The 21,191-nt window shown below is 41.4% G+C and overlaps 1 protein-coding gene across 1 annotated transcript in view; it reads right to left on the bottom strand.

The window, feature by feature from the left end:
* Window positions 1-21,191, bottom strand: part of DDC (dopa decarboxylase) — an 80,794-nt gene that overhangs the window by 38,918 nt on the left and 20,685 nt on the right. The window contains exons 5-6 of the mRNA XM_090049659.1: window positions 10,436-10,570; window positions 6,956-7,099 (exon numbers count right to left, since the gene is read on the bottom strand). Coding sequence (XP_089905785.1) covers window positions 6,956-7,099; window positions 10,436-10,570 — 279 coding nt within the window. The remainder of the gene's footprint in view (window positions 1-6,955; window positions 7,100-10,435; window positions 10,571-21,191) is intronic.

Here is a 21,191-nt window from a genome sequence, read left to right as displayed (position 1 = left end):
GCCAGCAACAGTATTTTAAAGGTCAATGTCAGTCAGTATAGCACTGCTCATAAAAGCTTATAGGAAAGGGGAGATTTCACTGTGCTGTGATGATCTAATTTATGGGCACCTTTTTCAAAATGCATGGTGGGGTTGAGCAGAGTCTTGATTCACTCAGTGTTTCAAAAGGGGACCTAAAGTTGGGAAACACTACTATGTTGTTCCTGCGTAGTGTGGGACAAAGCCAAGCAGCTACTTCTTTTGCTGTCTACAGTTCTGGTTGTTGAGGCTTACAGTTCATCAAAACTGTCCAAAAAATTTCAGAGAACCACCCAAGTCCTTTTCTGCCCAGACAGTTAAGTGGCTGAGGTGATTAAAAACAGAATTTAAGGCATAAATAAGTGCAAACACACTCTCTTTGCCCTGCATTAACCCTCACAAAACAAATCTGCAGCTGTATGGCATGTGTGCTCAACAATAATATTAAAGCTTGCTCCTGTTGCCAGGGCTGGGAGAAGGAGATAACTTTGTGTCTGTGCTTTATGGAAAGTGCTCACATACCATAGTGATAACCAGTTTAAGTAAACTTAGTGAATAATCATCTACTTGTCTGGCATGTGGTAGACGTGACTTAGTGCAGCTGTGTAAAATCATGAAATCTAGCAGCTTGGGGCAGAATTTTTCTGCCATTTGAATTTTTCTGTAGTGGCAATGACACTAATGTCTTTAACTGCTATAAACATTCTGTGTCACAAGCAAACAGGCAATCAAAAGTTGGTGGAGCCATTCTAATAGGTATTCTTCCTCCCCCCGCCCCCACTGCTCCCCTATCTAGCACTTCTATGAAACAAGTTAGCACCCAAGGCTCATCAGACTTAGAAACAGAAGGGCAGGATGGTTTGAGCCCCTCTATGCCTATTTTTGTGGAAGCTGGTCTTCTCAAGGTCAAGAATGCCTGGCTTCAAATAAATGTTACAGTACATTTTAAAAAGGTTTGACCGGGTCTTCTTTGTGATGAATTCAGTGTGCAGTTAGGTCTTCTACACACAGATGAATGGAAAATAGCCAGAGTGATCACACTTTCTCTGACTTTCATGTTCAGTTGAATTCTGGGTTGAAATACATGGATGTACACAGGGGGAAGAGGGGCTCCCTTATGAAAATGGGATTAAGTTTGGACACCTACACAAATTACACATGGAGAACAATGCTTGAAATATCAAGTTACCCAGGCACACAGCTAAGGAAAGGAGGAATTTAAGGTTGCACACAGTCAGAATTGTGTTTCCTTACCCATGTGCATTATGATTAGGTATGTGGGCTGTTATGAACAAGAGTGTCAGTGACTAGCAAGAGACAATTAAAGTGAGAAAGATTATTGCTCAGTTTAGCCAGCAGAAGATGCAATACTTTGAAGTCAATACCGTAAGACATGTTAAACTAAGCTACAAACACACTTTCCATAACCACTCTAAAAATGTGCCATTTTGGTCAGTGATTATATGCATTCAGTACATGAGTTCAACTGTTTTAAGTATTGGTTTGCTTAGTAGACAGCGCCTTATTGTTTAAATATTTTTTAATGGCTTCTCGGTAGGTGTCTAAGCCCCAAAGCCACTTGTGTTAATTCCCAGAAACCACTTAAAGTGACAGCATCTGCTCTCATCAGGGCACATAACCCTGCGTCAGTACTAAACAATGAACCTAACCCAATTTGTAGCCCATATTACAGAAGCATAATCACATTTGTTCAGGGCAGGGGACAGGCTATTTCACAGAAATGGAACTGACAGCTCAGGAAAGCCCCCAGGCATTATCCTTTTCAGCTTGTGTACTGTAAATATAACTCTGCCCTTATGTGGATCTGAAGCAGCCCAGTACTTGGTTCTCTCACCTCAAGTCATTCCACCCTGTATCAGGGAACATACACTGGTATCTCTGACATTCAAAGCTTCAGACAGTGCAGAATCCTTACCTTTTAGAAGTTTAATCTCCCAATAGTACACAAAGGACAAATCTGCATATGCCTACCAACTTCAAAAGGACTTGGCTGGTTAAATGTCATGTGGATCAATAAGGGAACAGGGTTTGTCATGCAAAGCCAACTGAGACTTCAGACTTGTGGTTTTTCCGAAGGTAACAAGAATAAGAAGAATAGCCAGGAAAACTTATGCAACTGAAATATGCTAAAAGACATGTCCCATTTAAAGAAGTGATATTTACAGGGGTTATGTTTATCCAAAATACTTACGAGATCTTTATGCTAATATATGAGCAATGAATGCAGAGCTGTAATTGGTCCCAGGTTATACCAGTTTCCACTATTTATTAAACCTCCCATGAAGCAATTTTGACTCCTTGACACAGAGTTCCTCATGCTAATTTTCTAGTCATTTCTGCAACTACAACCACTATTTAAAAAAACAACAAACATCTCAGACTACCATATATTCAGTTCAAAGATGCTGCTAGGTAGTAGTGACATTAATGCTTTAGTGATAAAAAAAAAGGCAACGATCTTCCCCAAAAATACCAGGCTGGCATGGTTAAGGTGTATCAGATTCTATAGCCAATGGCACACATAGGAGTGTTGTAACTGACATCCCATCCAGCTGCCTTTGATTCCCAAGCCCATATGGCCAGGTACACAACAGCTAGGTCAGTTGGGAGGCAACCTTTAGCACAAGTCCAGAGAAAGGTTTACCCCCACTGCTCTGTAGCAAGAGACTTTTACTACTCTGCTACTACACCTTACACAACTCTACTAATATTAACTTCTAGCCTAGTGATCCTTCTCCCTTTCTGTCTATGCAATGCTCATCTCTGTGTTAACTGAATACTTACTAGTGATATTTCCCCCTCTCTATAATGCAACCACTTCTGGGCATCATGTAATATGTATCTATAATCCCAGCCTTTTCTGAGGGGAACGTTGCCTGTCAGACAGCCGCATCATTGCATTAGCACTATTAATCTTGTGAAAAGAACTGTTTTCAGTGGTCATTTGTGGAGGCACTTCCAACTCTTTAATTCTGTGGAGACAACTGCCTACAGCAGTCTTGATGCAAATTGTCTGCCTCTTAATATCCTGTACATCATCACTGAGAAGAGCCATTTCAGCTAGACCCACAGATAGTTTGTGCTGGGTATTTATTCAACCACTGAGACTGTATTGTAGCTTTAGCATGTCATCAGGTCCCTGAAGTATATTGTAATATACTCCCCAGCTACTGCCATACACCTGCACTGACTTACGAAGGTCAATGTACTAACAGCCCACTTGTACACATGAAGGTGAACAAGGCCATCTGGACTCTATTTTTTATCTTGTTAGGGCTCTGGTTAGTGCATCCTACCTCACATTTTGATACTTCACCCAGCACTGTTCCCAGTGCCGGTGGTTTTCTGTCTTTACATGAGATCCCAAGGTCCTGACGTGCCTAAGTCAACATGTGGTTCATTGCCTTGTAGAAGCGGAGCCCAAATGTAGGGTTTGACATCTTGCCATATTGGCTAAGTTGGGGCTTGCTCCTTTGGGATGCTGATGGTTAGCAACTCCTGCCATGTTCAGTCCATTTTAGGAATCAGTCACCCCCTCATCTAATCAGGCCAGATGTCTGCAGGTGCCCTGTGTAACTAACTCATCTATTTCTGTGCGTCAGGGTACATCTGTTCACTAATTTATGCAAACACCATTTGTAAAAGAAATATATTTGAAAGTGCAATCTTGAGCAGTAAAGCAAAAATTTAAAAAATAAATAAAACCCAGATTTTTGGACATGCTCCCAAACTCTTACAACATCTTGTGCTAAGTGTGCTGATGAGCAAATCCCTAGACCTCAAAGACAATATTAGGAGAAATAAATTCAAAGATTCTTAAAAAAAAAAGATTAGGCCAATCAAATCCAACAACAAGCCATATGTATGTGAAGAGTTATCACGTGGCTACCAGGCTACATTAATTATGCCTTCTATTTCCCATCAAGCCCAGTAATACATACTGGATTTTCTACTCACTTGCTCTGGTATAGTTATTCTGACTTCGGTAGAGTCAATAAACACACCACAGAGAAGAGAAGCAGTCTCAATTCTTTGATTTCTTTACCACACACCCTATTATGCCATTTTTTGCTCAAGAGATTACACAAACTTCAAGGCAATCCAGCTGTCTTAGTTAGAATGGATTTTTAGGCTTTCTCAATCTTTTTTCAGGCAGGATTCTTCCCACTGAGCTTTCTGTTCTGATGTTGCTTTTCTCTGTGTGGAAGAGGAAGAGTGAACAAGAGGAGGTGCATCATAAGGTGGCATAAGGTGTTTCCTTGGTAGAGGGCATATCTTTGTCACAGGAACAAAATAAAATAGTGGCAATTTGCTCAAGGACAAAAGAACTTGGAGAGCTTTTGAAACCTGATAAACAAAAGAAGGGAGCCCTGCTGCCAGGCATGGACTGCTGCTTAGCACAACAGGGAATTAGCACACCTTTTCAGTAAAGAGGCCGGCAATAAGGATAATGAGATCTAGTCTAATCTTAGCTGACATGTTTTATGTATACTAATAAATTGGAAGACCTGGCACAGGCCACATTAACTCAGGCTGAGCCAATACTTCCTTTCAAAGCCCATGTTTCAAAGCAGAGCAAACAGAGGAGACAAAATACAGTAAAAAACTCCCTTTGTAATGGCGTCACTGAATCTATAAACAGATTGTTTGATTTCCTCCTTTTACAGCTGGAAACACTGAGAGAGGATGAATATTTATGAAAGATGACTTGCAAAGTGGGCACATAGACAAGGTCTGAGGAATGGAGCAAGTTATTTTAACATTAAAAAAGACATGGAAGCAGACTACAAAATTATACTTTCAGTATAAAATGTAAGAGGAAAACCCCCACAAACACCTATTGAAAAAAAGTAAGCACTTCTGAGTATATTGTTAAAATGAACAACAAACAAGATACCTTTATGCTAGATATTAAACCAACTTATATGAGTTACTGTGCTATTACAGACAGAAATGAAACCACCAGCATGATGCATTTCCTCTGCTGTAGGCCCCATGGCAGCAATTTATGTAAGCAGCCTTATAGGTGCCTTGTTCATTCTGGAGAGCTGTTTTTGGTTCCCCCCATACACAGCCACTGGCAGATTTTTCTAGGCTCTCCCTAGGTTCCTTCAATTCCTTTCCTACATGGCAGCAAAACAGCAACACACTGTGTTCATGCTCTCCAGTTCAACTGTCTCAATGGTAAAACCAGAGCCCAAGCTAAGTAAACCAAAACAGTTCGAAACAAAAAGGCATGGGGGAGGATTTCAAATAGGTTAGTGATTTAAGTTCCGTATTCAGAAATGACTTAAATGCTTTGAAGCCTAAGCCTTACTGAAAGTCTCTCTTAAGTGTCTAAGTCACATTTGAAGTGTAAATACTGAGACTCATTTGAAAGTTTTACCTTAAATGATCAAAGAAGAAGAAGAAAGGAAGAAAAAAGGACTCTAAAAGCAAAGTCTACTCATCAAGTTTGTATATTTTCTCCCAATATCAACATTTACTTTTTTTGTGCTTTTTCTAACAGCCAACCTAAAATTTCATCTCTGATAGTGAAAGTGAAGACATGCTTTTTCCTTCTTGGGTGTCAGTAGACACAAAAGGTTCTGCAGGATATATTATATCCTCTTGTACACCTATGAAGGCCACAGACGTCAGCAAGTTTCCATAGCCATGATGATAAGAAATTAACTTGAAAAAGTTGATGATGATGCACAAGAATAAAATGTAGTTCACCATCTAGTTTTGTTAACTCTATGGAATGAGCAGGAGGAAAAAAAACATAATAAAATGAATTTTTGTTACAAGCAATTGATTAATATTCTGAATTCACATACTTTATAGTCAATGACTCAGAAGCATCATTTTAATTAAAGTAGTAACGCTCCTTAAAAGTCACTTGTATCCAGTCTAAAAGATCACACAGCATGAATATTTCTCACTGTGCATGAATTCTGATTGGAGCTGGATACTAATGTTACAATCAAACTTCCATCCTATTCTCAACACAGGACACCTTATTGGAAGGTGAGGGAGCTACATGCATGCCTATCTAACAGCTACTGATCTCGTTAAGCTTCTTAATAGGTTGTGGGGCTGCCTTATTTGCTAACATGGCCCTGAGGCTAATAGTTTCTGGGAGGGCTTTGATTGTTCCTGATCTTAAGTTTGACACTGTCATTTTGCATGTTGATTTTATGATTCTTTTGCATGCACAAAAACAGAAAAACAAATATAGAAGATTGTAATAATTGTAGCTTGGGAGTTCACTGTAAGAGCATATAACATAAACTTTCAGGTGTGGAAGCAGCCATGAAGTTCCCTGGCATCCGTCTACCTGTCTGTACCCAATTTTTTTCCTCCTTTAATTTCCCCTCTCTCACTCTGTGCTTATTCAATGGTGCCGCTACTCTTTGACAGTTCATTGCACACATGAATCACATAGAAAAAAAGTCTTCTAAACTCTATGTAGGCTAGAAAATTAAGTTTTTTTCTTTTTTCTCTGGAACCTATGAAGAAAAGAGATCCAATGAAGAAGTTGTGTACTGTGTGGAACACTCACTATGTCAAATTCATATTCTCTCTAGTCTGCAGACTATTATGTCCATAGATTACATACAGTATCATCTGGTTATCTTTCAGAGACATTCAAAAAGCCCCAGGTGGAATCTATCCGAGTTGCATGGTTTTCTGTAAGTGGCATAGTTTAGACCAGTAGCACACAGAACACACATTCACCAGGGGAGGCAATCTTAGACTGGGCTCTGCCATCTTTAAACCAGTCTGTGTGTGCTGAACTTCTGTTCAGTTATGGATATAGACCAGTTTCCAATAATGTATATCGGTAAAAGTGTAATATCTGTACTTGGCCCTTGAAAGTAGCTTTTCAGGTGCAGTAAGTCCATCAGTGAAAACAGTTAAAATCAGTACTTACAAAAAATGGGATGAGACCAGCAGCTTTGTCTTCATCCACAGCCTTCTGAAGGGCAGATCCACGGGCAGTAAATTTATCATCTGAAGGGATATTTTTCATCTTCACTCCTCCAATTAATGCAGCTCTTTCCACTGAGCAGTGAGCCTGAAATAAAATAGGCAAGTTTTAAAGTATGCTCCTTCCACTGAAATGTTTTTGAATTCCAATAAACCACACAGCTAAGAACCATCACTCAGTGAACTGGGGGTTTCTGTGCTAAGTACAGAAAGATGCATGTACATCTTAACTATGAAGTATGAATGGTCAAGTTCTGAAACCCCTGCTCAGACTTCATGCCAATAATATTCCCATTACCACTGATTGTTTTGCTTGAGCATACTCTGAGAATTTGGTATGCTTGTTTGTCAACCTCAGGATTTTCTACCAAAGCAATCAAAATAATTAACTTTCATAAAATCAACTAATTGAGTCGTCTTAGGAAGTTGTGTTTCAGGGTATAAAATTCTGGTGGACTATGTATACTTTAAGTTACATCGGTAAAGCTTTTTTCCCCCTTTACCAACTAAATAAGTAATGCCCCTGATATTCATTCATCTTCTGCCAGAATTGAGGTCCACTTGCTACTTTCCTATTAATATTTATGTGGCAAAAAAGATCCTTATATTTGGAGATTCTGTAGAGTCAACATATTTCTAGATATGTATACCTTGGTAATGAGACTGAGTAAAAAATTTCTGTGCAATTCTTATAAAATGTGTAACTATGATTTAAATGAAAGGTCATGTCAGTCAAAACCCACATAACAAAAATCAAAGTTGATACGGTGTCCTTTCCTATCCTGCTGTACCACATGCTGAGACATAAAAAGCAAATTACTCACACCATGGCAAAACCCTGCTTCACTAAGACTAGAAAAAGATGAAGTTTTTAAGTAGCCTCAATTTGACTTATTTTTAAAGTGAACCTGTGGTGAGCTTCCACTTTAATAATGGGAAAACACTTGCTAGCTATGAAAGGTGGTCAACTCTAGGGAAGGATGCAATAGTTGCTCAACAGGGCTTAGCAACCCAGCACTTTAGTCCTAGGGTAGGATGGCAAGAAGTGTATTATAAACAACTGAAATTGTGGGGCAGAATGTAATTAAATGAATTCAAATGTAGGCAGGATTCTGGAATTATCATCCCATTTTCAAGAATGCTGAAGCGAGATCTGTAATGCCTACAGCTATTCTGGATCTTGGGGCTAAGCCCATAAGAGAACTTAGATGCTACAGCCTCTAACTCTTATTTAGGTACTTTGCTACTCTGCTACCCCATGGCATTTACAGCACTGAATTAAAAGCTTAGGCACCTAAAAAAGAAAGTTTGGGAATGAGTAAGACAACTGGGGAAGTGACTAAGGACTCAAGGCAGCAAGCCAGCTAATTAGCCCCCAGCTGGCCTTGGTTACCCAGTGAACCTGACTGCCAGCAGGCTAACTACTTCCAGAAGGCCTCGGTTGCCTGCATGCACATAGCTTCCTGCTTATAGGCAGCTGCTCTTTCAGTGCTTAGGAAGCTACTTACTAGGACAGATGTCTCTGTCTAGCTTTGGTCTTCTGACTCCTTGTTCCTAGTTTCCTGCTTCTTGCTTGCTGATTCCTTGTTCCAGATTCCAGCTTAGACCCCTTTGCTCCAGATCTGGCAGCTCTTGACCCCTTTCCCTCCTCCTTGCTCCTGAATCCAGTCAAGACCCTTATCTCTTGATGGCCAACTCCTCATCTGTGGCTTTATTTTGACTACTGATGTCCTTGTCCCTTACACCTACTGTTGTCAGCCATTCTTCTTCCCCTCCCCCTTTGCACTGGTGATGCTAGTCTCAATCCATGCTTCCTGCTTGTAACCCCTCTAGCTCATGGCTCTCTCTCAGTGATCACCCATGTCTCCATTACTTACAGACCTTGACCTCCTGACATACCTGCTCCTGGTCCTCTTGTCTCATGCCTTTAGTCTGGACCTTGTCTGCTCCTTAATCCTCTTGGGTTGAGACCCTCTAGGGTCAAGCCTTGATCACCTAAATCTTAGTTGTACCCCTGACAACCTCATAACCTGGTAGCCAGGGATGTGGAGAACATGGGCTCCCCTTCTAGCTCCAGTTTAGAGAGGGTAGGGGTCTACATCTGTGTCTCCTGCCTCCCAGAAAAGAGCTTTTATCTCCATTCTTGCCCTGTGAAAATGCCTGTACCCCTTATAAATGTGTTGTCTCCCTCCCTCAGAAAAGCATTTGGTTTTTCTCTCTTCTGCATTACTGGGTGATCTGTCCCACAGGTCTGTGCTTAATGTGGAAGGAACAGTCGGCTCAGCAACGATCCGCTTTGAAAGGTCAGTTATGTCTTAAGGCGAATCCTTCAGCAGACAGAAAATCCCCTGACCTTCAGCAGGCAAAGGGGGCTGTCAGTATCCATTTCAGATCAGCCATTTACAACAAAAAGGGGAAAACAACAGTGAGGCCTACCTCATTAGTGCCTCAGATGTAGGGCTCTGTGTCTGGCCATCTGCACACCATGCGTTCAAAGAGAACACAGGACCATTTTGTGCCTTTTAAAAATTACTGTGCTCTTTTTCTACCCTTTCATATCCTGATTGTTCTCACATCATCTGCACCATAACAGTCCACCCTTCCCCAGCAGAGCACGAATACCTTTTAATTACATTATGTCTTAACATATGGTGATGGCAAAGTCTGGATTAACCTGAAAGATGCCCAATTTATGCCCTATAACCAGTGATTTGTTCTAACTAAATATCAAGTGCTTGGAGCATTCCTCCTATCTCAGCGACATTTAGATAACAAAATGCCATGCTTATTGGAAGAGGCGGCACTGCTTCCCTTCCTTTGATAGGATTAGCAGTTTTAGAAATATAGAAGTAGTGGAACCAAGGGACTAGGATTTGCTTTTGTGGATGCAAGAGCTTTCCATGATCTCAGCCAGGCTGAAAATTTGTCTAAGAAATCTCCTAAATACAATGCAAGAAGACAGGGATTGTATTGGGAATACTTGGAAGGAACTTGCTTAGACTCCAGTAGGATTTTTTTCAAACCTATTGCAGCTTCCTTCTTTAGGTGTTAAAGCCCAGTTCCTTGGAACTCATTTGGTGTATGAGGTGCATGTGTGCATTGAGCAAATTTGTTAAATTATGACCTACATTGTGTAATACTCATTTTGGTTAATATTTTACACCACAAGCAACATCTTTAACTTCAGTGGGATCCCTTGCAAACCTAATATTAAATATGAAACATTATAATGCTTTAACTCACTTCTATTTGTATTGAGATAGCATCTAGGAACCCCAAATATGGACCAATTTTTGTAGAAGCTAGACAAGCATAATTAAATAACAAACTTCTCAGCAAAGAGCCCAGTCTAAGCAATCTGTACAGCAGATTTAAGCAAGAAAAAAAAACTTATAACCATTTTTAGATGAATAGATGTGCTTACCATATCTGAAGCATAAGCCACCAGCCGGCCCATGATGTCTGACTCTGTTAGTTCAGGGTTTTCCAGCTGAAAACGCCTGACTGTTTTGGTTCTGGCAGCAAGCAGTGAAACCAAGGTAGCCTCGCTGGCACTGCCCTGTAGTAGAAAAGACAGGCTGTGAAGAACATGGTGAAGAAAACTTCAATAGGAAGGTGTCCCACAATATAACAAACATTTTCTGTTGCTTAAAGGAGAATAAGTAAAAACAAAATATGGCATGTTAAAAGCCTCAGAGTGAATGCTCTGGAAAATATAAACAACACAACATAGAATAATGTGAGAAGTCTCAACAGGCTGTGTCCTCCATGTATGGCAAAAAGCATTACTAAAAATGTCCACAAATGTGAACCTACATTTGTGTAAGACAAAATGAAGGAACTAGTATGAGAAGCAAGGGTTTTTTGTGATATCTTTTCCTGGACCAGCTGGATTACAAGGTTGATACAGTTCGTCCAATAAAAGATAGCATGCACAGACCCTTGCCACTTGTATATTTCCTTGACCATCATGACTCCAACAGCCCTCCAAGCTTGGAGAACCAAACGTTATTTAAAAGAATTGTATGTGGCCATGAAATAAATCTCAGCTCATTTTAAGCTTGGTCCCTCCTTGCCTTCTTCCTCATTTTGCCTGTGCTTGCATGATCTAGAAGATCTAGAAGATAAAATGACTAACAGACAGAAAAAATGCAGAAGAAAGGATCATTTGAATAGTGGAACATCAATATCATTAAAAAGGAGAGGAGTCATTATAAACTGTGAACTAAACAGATTATAACAAGCCATGAAGTTAATTAACTCTCTCAGCACTGCCTGAATGGAAGTGCTGCTACCCCTCTGAGGCACTTGGTTTTAAAGTTTGGGTAGAGCAGGAATCAAAGGTGGGGTGCAACTGCACCACTGCCTCCTCCACCCCCATCCCCGCCCTGAATCTGTCCCTAAATATGTGATTGAACACTTAAATCTTTTATACTATTTTATGCAATGAACAACTATAGAAACCAGTTGTATTTCAATGATTTTACAAGAAGACCAGTTGCCAGTTCCTATATAGATACCCATGCAGAGGTATCCTACTTCATTGGAATATATACTAGTTAGTTGTCCCCTTATTGCTGAACCTTCCTTCAAACCTCTCAGTCTTCCTGGAACATGTGTCACTAGACTTCTCATTTTCCAGGTGCAATCTGCAAGGTCCTTGAAAATCCCTGCTTGTATTTTTGGCAACCCAACCAAACCTGGTCACTTTCTGGGAAATGAAAGGAAAGGGGAGGGGGGACTTGGTTAGAAGCTTGGACCTCATTACATTAAGGAGAAGTCAGGTTGGAATGGGAGGGGTGATGCCAGAAGTTGAGGTCTCATTGAGCCAAAGTTTTGTTGAAGCCTTCGTTAGACAATGTCAGGAGCACAAGTTTCCTAGTCTATCCAATACATACACCAGGTACTGATCATGTATTTGATGTTGTAACAACTGCAGATTAAAATTTATTTCAACTCAGTTACTCTGGATTTCTACCTGTGTCACAGATCAGAATTGGACTGCATTCTTTATTGTTGTAAAGGACTGACCAAAATTATGGCATTACATATTTTATTTGATCTTTATATTACTTGGGATAAGAACTCAGTTGCTATAAAACTCTATACTAAACAGAAGAGAAAATATAGAGCATAAAAACTATGAATCATTGTAGCCATTTTCCTAAACAGTAGCTAAATATCCTCTATCTGAAGTAAACACATAAAATAAGGAATAGTCCATACAAGATTTAAAAACGCATGCTCCAGTTGCTTCAAACACACACACACACACACACACACACACACACACACATACAGCTTTCATTGTTCTCTTAGAATTTTTACAGCCATTAAAAGAGGATTTGTGCAGCCACAGATCTATCAGTTTCACAGGAGAATTTACAGGAAATGAAGAATGCTGGTTGTTAAGGGTTTTTTTCCTTCAGACCAACCAGAGGCAAAATTTTAAAAACTGCTCATTCATTCTGTGAGTAACAGGTTGGTGCAAACACGCTTTCAAAAGCCAAGAAGTTCTGGGAAGTCTATTCTGAAGGGATAGTTTTAATTTGATTAGTTGCTATAGAAACTCTTCTCTGTCCAGTAGATAACACTACTATTAATACAGTTTCCTAGAAAAATAAGTCAAGAAGTCTCAGAAACTCTCTCAATGCCACTGTGCTAATTTTGAATCATGTTATTTATGCCAAACCAACTACTGTCTTCTTTACAGATGGCAATTGGCAGCCCTATTTGTTCTGTGAGCATATGCTAATTAAAATACATACTTACATATTTGGAAAGCTGTTTGATTCCATTTCTCTCGCAGATCACTGACCCTTGCTCGTATGATCAATCCTATTAAGTTTATTTCCCAAGTGACCAGTGAAGTTAATTGACAACTCATGACAACAAGGATTACTCTCAACTACAATTTTGTTCATCTTTCTTAAGGGCTTGCAAAAACCTAAACCTTAAAGAACCTCAAACAAGCTCCCATCAACCTCTGCTGACTTCAAACAGAGCAGGATCAAGTCCCAAACATTTACCAAGTGCACCACCACTTTGGTGATGTTTCAACCATGCTGTCTGCAGGGCTAGAAATTGGACCCCATGGTCAGTGGGAGGGCAAAGAGAGTAGGGATGAAAATACCTTTTAAAAATTATCCATTTAACCTCCTCTTATTACATCAATTAAACAGTTAACTGATAACACACCTAGTCCAGGCCATGGAACACAAATCCCTGGGCTAGCATCTGCCCTGCCTCACCCCACTGCATGGGAAGGGCCACAGCTGCCTGGCTGGAGCATGATGGGGAGTTGGGGGCCACATACAGACCTGGTGGGACACAGCTGCGGCTGGGAGGCACTCCCTGGGACCTTTGACAGGGTGGGGAGGAGGCGGTGTCAAGCTGCACCAGACAGCATTGCCCACATGAAGTCATGGATGGTAGTAGAAGGCAAGGCACTTTTCCAGCTTGCTGCAGCTGCTGATGTGCTGGGAAGGAGGGAGTAGACTAGCTATGGATACTAGTCCCCTCTTGCCTCTTCTATTCTCCTTGCTCCTCCCTCCCTCCCTTCTTCTTGTCTGCACTGCCACCTTCATATTCCTGAGGCACCGTACCACTTCCCTTCCCCACCGGACTGTACCCCACACTAATGTTAACTGGTAATGCATTACTGGAATAAATATACTTATTGCTTACATGTTTAACCTTTCACATCCCTAAAAGCGAGATGAAGAGCCTCAAAAGGTAGCTCAATGAACATATATGGACTATGCTGTGGTGATGGGAAGAAATATGAAAAATTCAGGTTTAATGAAGAAAGGAGAGAAGGAAAATGTTTATTCTTACTTCCCGCCACCCCGGCCCCTCTCCCCCCACGGTGTATAGAAATATTGTTACTACTTTTTTAGAGAAAAAGGAACTGTAGCAAGGAAAGGCAAAGGACCAGATCCTATCCTACCTATTAGGAGAAAGGCAACTGTCCTTAAACTTGACCCAATTTCACCCCCTCAAATCCCTAAAATGAACCCATTATCTTGTCTGTTTTTAATGTGCTGTCATCCTGCCCTTAAGACTGAGTCACAGGAATGCACCAAGGAAGAAGAGGACCTATCCACCTTTTGTGTTAACAGTTTTTCAAAGACTCACTCATGGTGGAACAAGATAACACTTAGACAGGTAATAAGATAGTACAAATAGGATCTGGAGATTTTGCCTGTAGTCAGAAAAGACATTTGTGGCAGAGAAAAAAAGCAGCCTAGATGTCTTGAATCCCACAGTACTGAAATAACTATGAACTATTCCTTTCTCAGTTGATTGCCCAGTCTTCCAAATGTCACAATCTTGGGAATGGTTGTTTGTTAGCTGTTAGTCTAAGTGTCTCTAAGTAACTAACATCTTCCTCTATGAAAAGGGGACATCTGTCTTACCCAGGTTATGGACAGACAAAAAACCACCAGGTTTACCCAGAGAAGAGATAGCAAAAAATGTAGAGAGCTTCAAAAACGATATCCAACCCTACCACATTTTGGTGGTGGAAAAAATGGGTATTTTGTGAGTTGGCAGTAAGCATGCATAAATCCTAGCAGGCATATGCCCCTATGTAATGGAGGCAACTTTCATTTCCTGCAGAGAATATTTTTCTAGTCTTTCATCTGGCGTTTTACTAACAAAGGTAATTCCACATGGTTTACCATGAGATTATCTGTGTGAGTAAGAAGTACTCATGTCAGCAAGCCTTTGATGACTCACATCTTTTGCCTATATATTACAAAAGGTCAAGCATACTTGAATAATACCACACAGCATCTAATCAACCATTTCTACCTTCTCCAAGGCAAACAGGATTTTATAAATATTTATAACCTTTTCAAAAAATGCAGTGATCACACGCTGCCAGCAGGCCATGTTATCTGAGATGCACTTCTTCTGATAAAATGTTTTGTTTTTTTCCTACACTGCTTTTCCAAAACACTGCACCTAAAGTCACAGTACTCTTTTGGTGGTTTTGGCATGATTTGTTAACTGAACACAGAAAGAGACATCAGAGAACCTGGGCTCACACCTTGACTTCACCACAAATTCAGACGTGTGGCTTGGACCAAAATGTTCGTGCTTGGGCTCCTAACAGTAGAGCTGGCCTCAGTTTCTCCATTCATACAAAGGAAAGCTGTCAGTTTATTATTTTTGTGAAGTTTACATTTTCCCAATGACTTCTGTTCTTTCCCAGTGACTTTTCTATTCCCAAAAATGGCAGAATTCAGCTTCTTTTCAGTATTTATATCATCTGAAGAGGGACCTGTTCCTGAGCAGGCTTTTAGGATTTTCCTGGGGTTTAAAGCACTAGAGAAGTGTTTCCCAAACTTTTGCTACCTGGGCACACTTCCTTTCTGGATTAAAATTGGCAGCACATTTCACTCTAAACCCTAACACCTAACCCCTGAACAAAAATATCTAAACTCATAAAAGATAGGGAGGGGGCCTTGAAACTAAAAAAGTTGAGAATCACTGATCTAGATGGTGCCATTTAAGGGCAGCAGTGACAAGACGTCATCCAGTTGTACCCCGCTCTTCCTACCATCTGCCCCCTTCTGCCTGTGTCCTGTACCTCATGGGGCAAGGCCTACCAAAACGGCCAAGCCTGCTCCTGCAGGGTCTTGCACACCGGTGACTACCCCTACAGCTCCTCCTGATGGCCTCGGGAGCATGGGAGGAGTGGAGGGGACAAGCTGGATTGCAGAGTGCAACTTCATCTGTTCATCTGCCTGTTTGCCCACCTAAGCACAGAAGAGCACGCTGCTGGTAGCATTGGCATGGCTGGCACAGGGCTGCCTTGGTTGGGAGAAGGGTGGGGCACAGCAGGAGTAGCTGCAGGTACCACAGAAGTAGCTGGGGCAGGAGTTGGGTGCCAAACAGGGGAGAAGGTCTCCTCACACAGGAAAATCTCACAGCACATTAGTATGCTATGGGATACCCCTTAGGAATCAGTGCACTAGAGTTTGAAATCCAGAGATTCAAGTTTTCTCTCTGCTCTGCAACAGATGATGGATGGGCAAGCCACTTAAGGCAGGTCTGCACTGTGGCAAGTGAGTTCCATCCTGGACATGCACTCCTTCAGGTGTGCCCCAAACCCAGAAATAAGAGGGTGAAGCCACTTAGAGGTATCCTCCTGGAGGCTCCTCTTAAGACACCAGTCTCCAGTACACTTCAAAGCAACTGCTGAGGACAGCTGCACATAGAGTCTTCTTCTTTTGTATGACATTTTAGGATTACAACATTCATAGATTAATATGTAAATTTAATAGCTATTCAACTGTTTCAGAGGTAGCTTCATGGACTGATTTTAGATCGCCATTAAATGATCTAATTGAGCAATCATTCACAATGTGTTGCACCGTCTAAAAAATTGCACCACAATTGCAACCCAGGCTCTCTTTGATTCTCCAGTTATGGAGTAGGTGTCCACATTTACCATGAAGTGTCTGGATGCAATTCGGGGAGGATCAAATCTCTCTCGGCTGGAGGATTGTAGGGTCACAATCCTGCACAGCATACGACCTCACAGCCTATTTCTGGGTGTGGAATACATGTGCAGGTACTAGGGGTTAGGTATGCTAACGAACATCCTGGCAAGAGGATGCAAACATGTCTTTGTCTCAGTTTCTGTTTGTAAAATGTGAACAATTAATTCCTACTGCATACCAACCGTGCAGTTCAGTGCATTACAGGATGATGTGCTCGGTAGATGAAGTAATGAAGCCATGCAAGTACCTGAGGCAGGTAGATCCTAAAATGGGCTCTGGTTTTAATAAATGAACATTGTAACTGACTAAAAGACACCTCTTCAGAACGAAATCAGTGGCTTGGGCAGAGCCTTGGCTCTGGAGCCAGGATGTTGCTCTGATGTCTCTTACCCACCACTTTGGGGGGAAAACCTCCTGTTCTCCTCAAGTTCTCCAGGTTGCTGATAGCCAAATAAGAATTACCAGGCCAATGAGCACGGATTGACTGGGTTATTGTTTCTTTGTGGGTTCTGTGTATAGTCCGAGGTAAATTCCCCTTCCTCTCTGAACAATAGCAAAAAAGCCCCTTGTGAAATATAAACTAATAAAAGTTTCTGTCACTTTAACTAAATGGGAAAGCTGGGTTACTGCACAGCATGTTTATCTTAGACCCGCTAAGAAGGCTGCTCTCTGCCCTTCCACTTTTGGAAGGCAACCTTTTTTTTCCTTCTCAAAAGCTGCACTCTACGCTAAGTGAGCAGTGATGATACCTTCCCTTTTATTGCAGGCAAACAAAGGTTGCTATGGTGAGTGGGCTCAAGAGGCGGAAGAAATATTGGTGAGAGCTGATGCTCATGTCCACCAGTGCACTGAGCTGAAATTTTCTTTCATCTTTTGGCTTTCTCAAGTGTCACCCTGCACACAGCAAGAATGCGCTTTGTATTGATGTAGGCTTTCAAATGTAATTAAGAGCCAATTTTCACAGGTTCAGCTTATCCAATACTGCAATAACTGTCTGGTATTTGCCTCAGGAATGACAGGCAGCCTCAGATTCACATTGCTTCTCCTTGCCCTCTCTCATTTGTATTATTATTGTTTCAAGAAGGAGACTTGAAAAGAAACAACAAAAATTGCCTCATCTCAAATAGCAGCAGTTTTTTGATGATGAGATCGGAGTGATCGTTAGTATCTTCCAAAATTATGGGCAATCAAGGGTTGTCAGCTTGGAAGGGTGACATAGCCTGCTGATAAACACCAGGCATAATTGCCTACTTTTGTTAGAACAAAATAAAATCAGTGCTGTTGGGTAGCGAAGAAAAGGTAGCTTCACATACATACAAAAACCGAAGTCCGACTAATTATGTTTTCCCAAAACAACCAGCAGCATGGAGCCAGAAAGGAATTACTTTGGATTTACACTGATGTCAGTGGTATAAAAGTTTGCCCAAACCCTGAATCATTAAATAATCGCATTTCGTTTGGTTTTGGAGAAGGGAAACCTTGTGACTAATTAAAAGAAAACAAGCACCATGGAGGATGCTTCTGAAACACAATATAACTGTTACGTACATACTCAAAGTAACAAGTCAGTTCCATTAAGAAATATGCTCTGCTTTATGGATTGTATTCTGTTATACAAGGAATGTACACACATTTATTTGGTAGGGTCAATGTTCTTGTAGATATTTGCTTTTTGGTGCACTGGAGGTTCAGCCAGCTAACTGGGTTGTTTAGTTTGATTATACCTTTTAAGTTCTAATTTTAAACCACTTCATTTTATTACCACATATTTCAATTGTTGCATGAAGTGTGCCTCATAAATCCATGTTGGTTTTTCTAATAGGTGTTCTGTCAGTGGACTTTACAGTATGCCCTGCTTATGGTGGATGCTTTGCTATGCTGCTTCCATTACCATAACACTAGCACTATTCTTCTCTAACAAGAGAAGAACATTGTAGGTATTGCCTGTAATAAATTGTTGAACGTGTTTGAATGAAATGTAAGGAAAGCCTCTGCAGCCCCTTTCACTGCACTCTAATATGCATAATTACCTCTCAAAATCATATTCAATTTCAACCTGAGAAGTTACATTTCACTTTCCTGTGCTAAACAACCCGGGTACATTTCATTGGGGTACATTGTTGAACATGTGCTGTGGCTGCAAGCTAGAAAATCAGAACTGTCATCATACAGGAAAGTCCAAAATTGCAAAATGCATTTTATTCCAAATTAGGACAAGAAACTGAATTAACAAAGCCATTCATGGAACTGAATTTTCTCAAAATGTGTAATTGGAAACATTTCATTCTGAAATGCAATGATTCAAGACAGGTTACAGGGGTGGATGGATGAGAACAGGATGGGATTCAACACTGACAAGTGCAAGGTGATGCACCTGGGGAGGAAGAACCAGCACCATACCTACAGGCTGGGGAACTCCCTTCTCGTCAGATCAAGAAAAGGATCTTGGAGTCATCATTGATGCCAAGATGAACATGGGCCGGCACTGTGGGGATGTGGTCAGGAAGGCCAACCGCACCTTGTCATACATCCACAGATGAATCTCAAGCAGGTCCAGGGAGGTGATCCTCCCCTGCTATGCGACACTGGTCAGGCGGCAGCTGGAGTACTGCATCCAGTTCTGGGTGCCACACTTCAAGAGGGATGTGGACAGCATGGAGAGGGTCCAGAGGAGGGCCACTCGCGTGATCAGGGGGCAGCAGGGCAGGCTCTACGAGGAGAGGCTACGGGACCTGAACCTGTTCAGCCTCCACAAGAGAAGGCTGAGGGGGGATCTAGTGGCCTGTTACAAACTAGTCAGAGGGGACCAGCAGGCACTGGGGGAGTCCCTGTTCCCCCAAGCACTGCCAGGAGTGACTAGAAACAACGGTCACAAGCTGGCAGAGGGTAGATTCAGACTAGACGTCAGGAGACGCTACTTCACTGTCAGGGCGGCTAGGATCTGGAACCAACTTCCAAGTGAAGTGGTGCTGGCTCCTACCCTGGGGGTCTTTAAGACAAGGCTTGACAATCACCTTGCTGGGGTCATTTGACCCCAGTACTCTTTCCTGCCATGGCAGGGGGTCAGACTTGATGATCTGCTCAGGTCCCTTCCAACCCTACCAACTATGAAACTAACTAACTATGAAACTATAAGATTCCCACATCAAAATGATTCCTTTCCATTGTTTAAACAAAAAGCAGCGTTTCACTGCATGCCTTTTAGACATTAATCTATGTCCAGCTAAGCTACTGCAATGCATCATGGAAACTGTAGTTTGTGTGTCTTAAGCTTTTATCCTTCTTTGTTGCCTAGGAGCCCTCTCTGATGTAATACAGAGTCAGTTAACAATGAACAATGTTCTTTTTCAACCAAGAGGCAAAACAGTGCATCAAAGAAGATGCAATCCAGCTGGGGATCTCATTTCATAAAGAATGGAGACATGGGATGCCCATGAGAAACCTCATTCTCCATTAATAAAAAACAACAACAAAACCCCCCGAAACATTTTAATAGAAAATTCTTAGCCCACCCTCCTGCAAGCATTGTGACCAAGGCAGCCAACCCAGCACTCATCACCTGCACTAAATTCACCTGGCATTTTTTTAAAGACAAAAACATGCCAAAATTTTCCTCAGATATGACTGGATCTCAAGGGAGGGCAAGGTAATCCAAATTTGGATTTGTATGAAGTGCTAGTCCTTCTGGCTGACATGAGCTTTCCAGTACAAGCCTGGTTTTGGCCATAATCTAAAGAGACGACAAGTAAGCAGATTTCACATGTGAGATTTTAGGTTAGGATAGATTATTTTTAAAGAATGGAGGCAGGTTTGATGAGGTATCTATGAAATGTGTGTATAGGGAGGGAAGGGGTAGAACGACTGGTTTGGAAAAGGTTCTTATTCCCCAGCCATAAGAGAGCTTGACAGAGAAACTGATAGAAACTCCTATTATTGCTGCTGCTGTTAATGTTGTGGAGTATAGTGAAGACCAGGATTCTTTTCATTAGTTTATAGGGGGGTTAATTTAGTTATTACAATAGTGTGTGTGTACATTAGCAGTCTCACATCACAGAAGTGCCAGAGTCTTGTTCATTATCAGAATTAACCAGACAAATCGCTCCACCAACTAAGAATGGCTATGCACCACCCCCCACAGAATTGAGAGAGAGCTATCATCTGTTAATCTTTTCCAAATCTGAGCTGGGTGATACATGTTTGCTTATCTCAGAGTTGCTATTTCTACCTGCTTCATAGTAGCAAAGCATGTCACATCATGCCTGTGAGTTATGGTCATGCTACTATCCTCCAGTTTAGGGAAACAGGTCTGAAAAGGGGCCTCCCAGCTAATAAGTCTATCTCCTTGCATTTGCAGGCACCTAGTTTCCCAGAAAGGTCAACTAGACTATCAGATCAAACTCTTCATACATGCCACAGCTAAACAGTGCCTTGTTAAAAAATAAACCTGCTGAGTGCCACCACAAACAAGAAGAGACAAGGTCAATACCCTGACACCACAATGGCAGGAAATTAGGTTAAAATATGCTTGGATGATCCTAGGTAGAGAACCATGGCCTGTACTTAAGGAAAGGCAAAAAGCCCCATACTCTGGGGCAATCTGGGCTGAAGAAAAATTCCTTCATGACCCCAAATTTAGCCATCAGTTTGATCTTGGGTATGAGATGCCAG

The sequence above is a fragment of the Crocodylus siamensis genome, chromosome 5 (genome assembly GCF_052110815.1).
Source record: "Crocodylus siamensis isolate JL-2025a chromosome 5, ASM5211081v1, whole genome shotgun sequence".
NCBI classification, from domain to species: domain Eukaryota; kingdom Metazoa; phylum Chordata; order Crocodylia; family Crocodylidae; genus Crocodylus; species Crocodylus siamensis.
The sequence above is the reverse complement of the archived record's forward strand: the minus strand, read 5'-3'. Positions and strand labels throughout refer to the sequence as shown.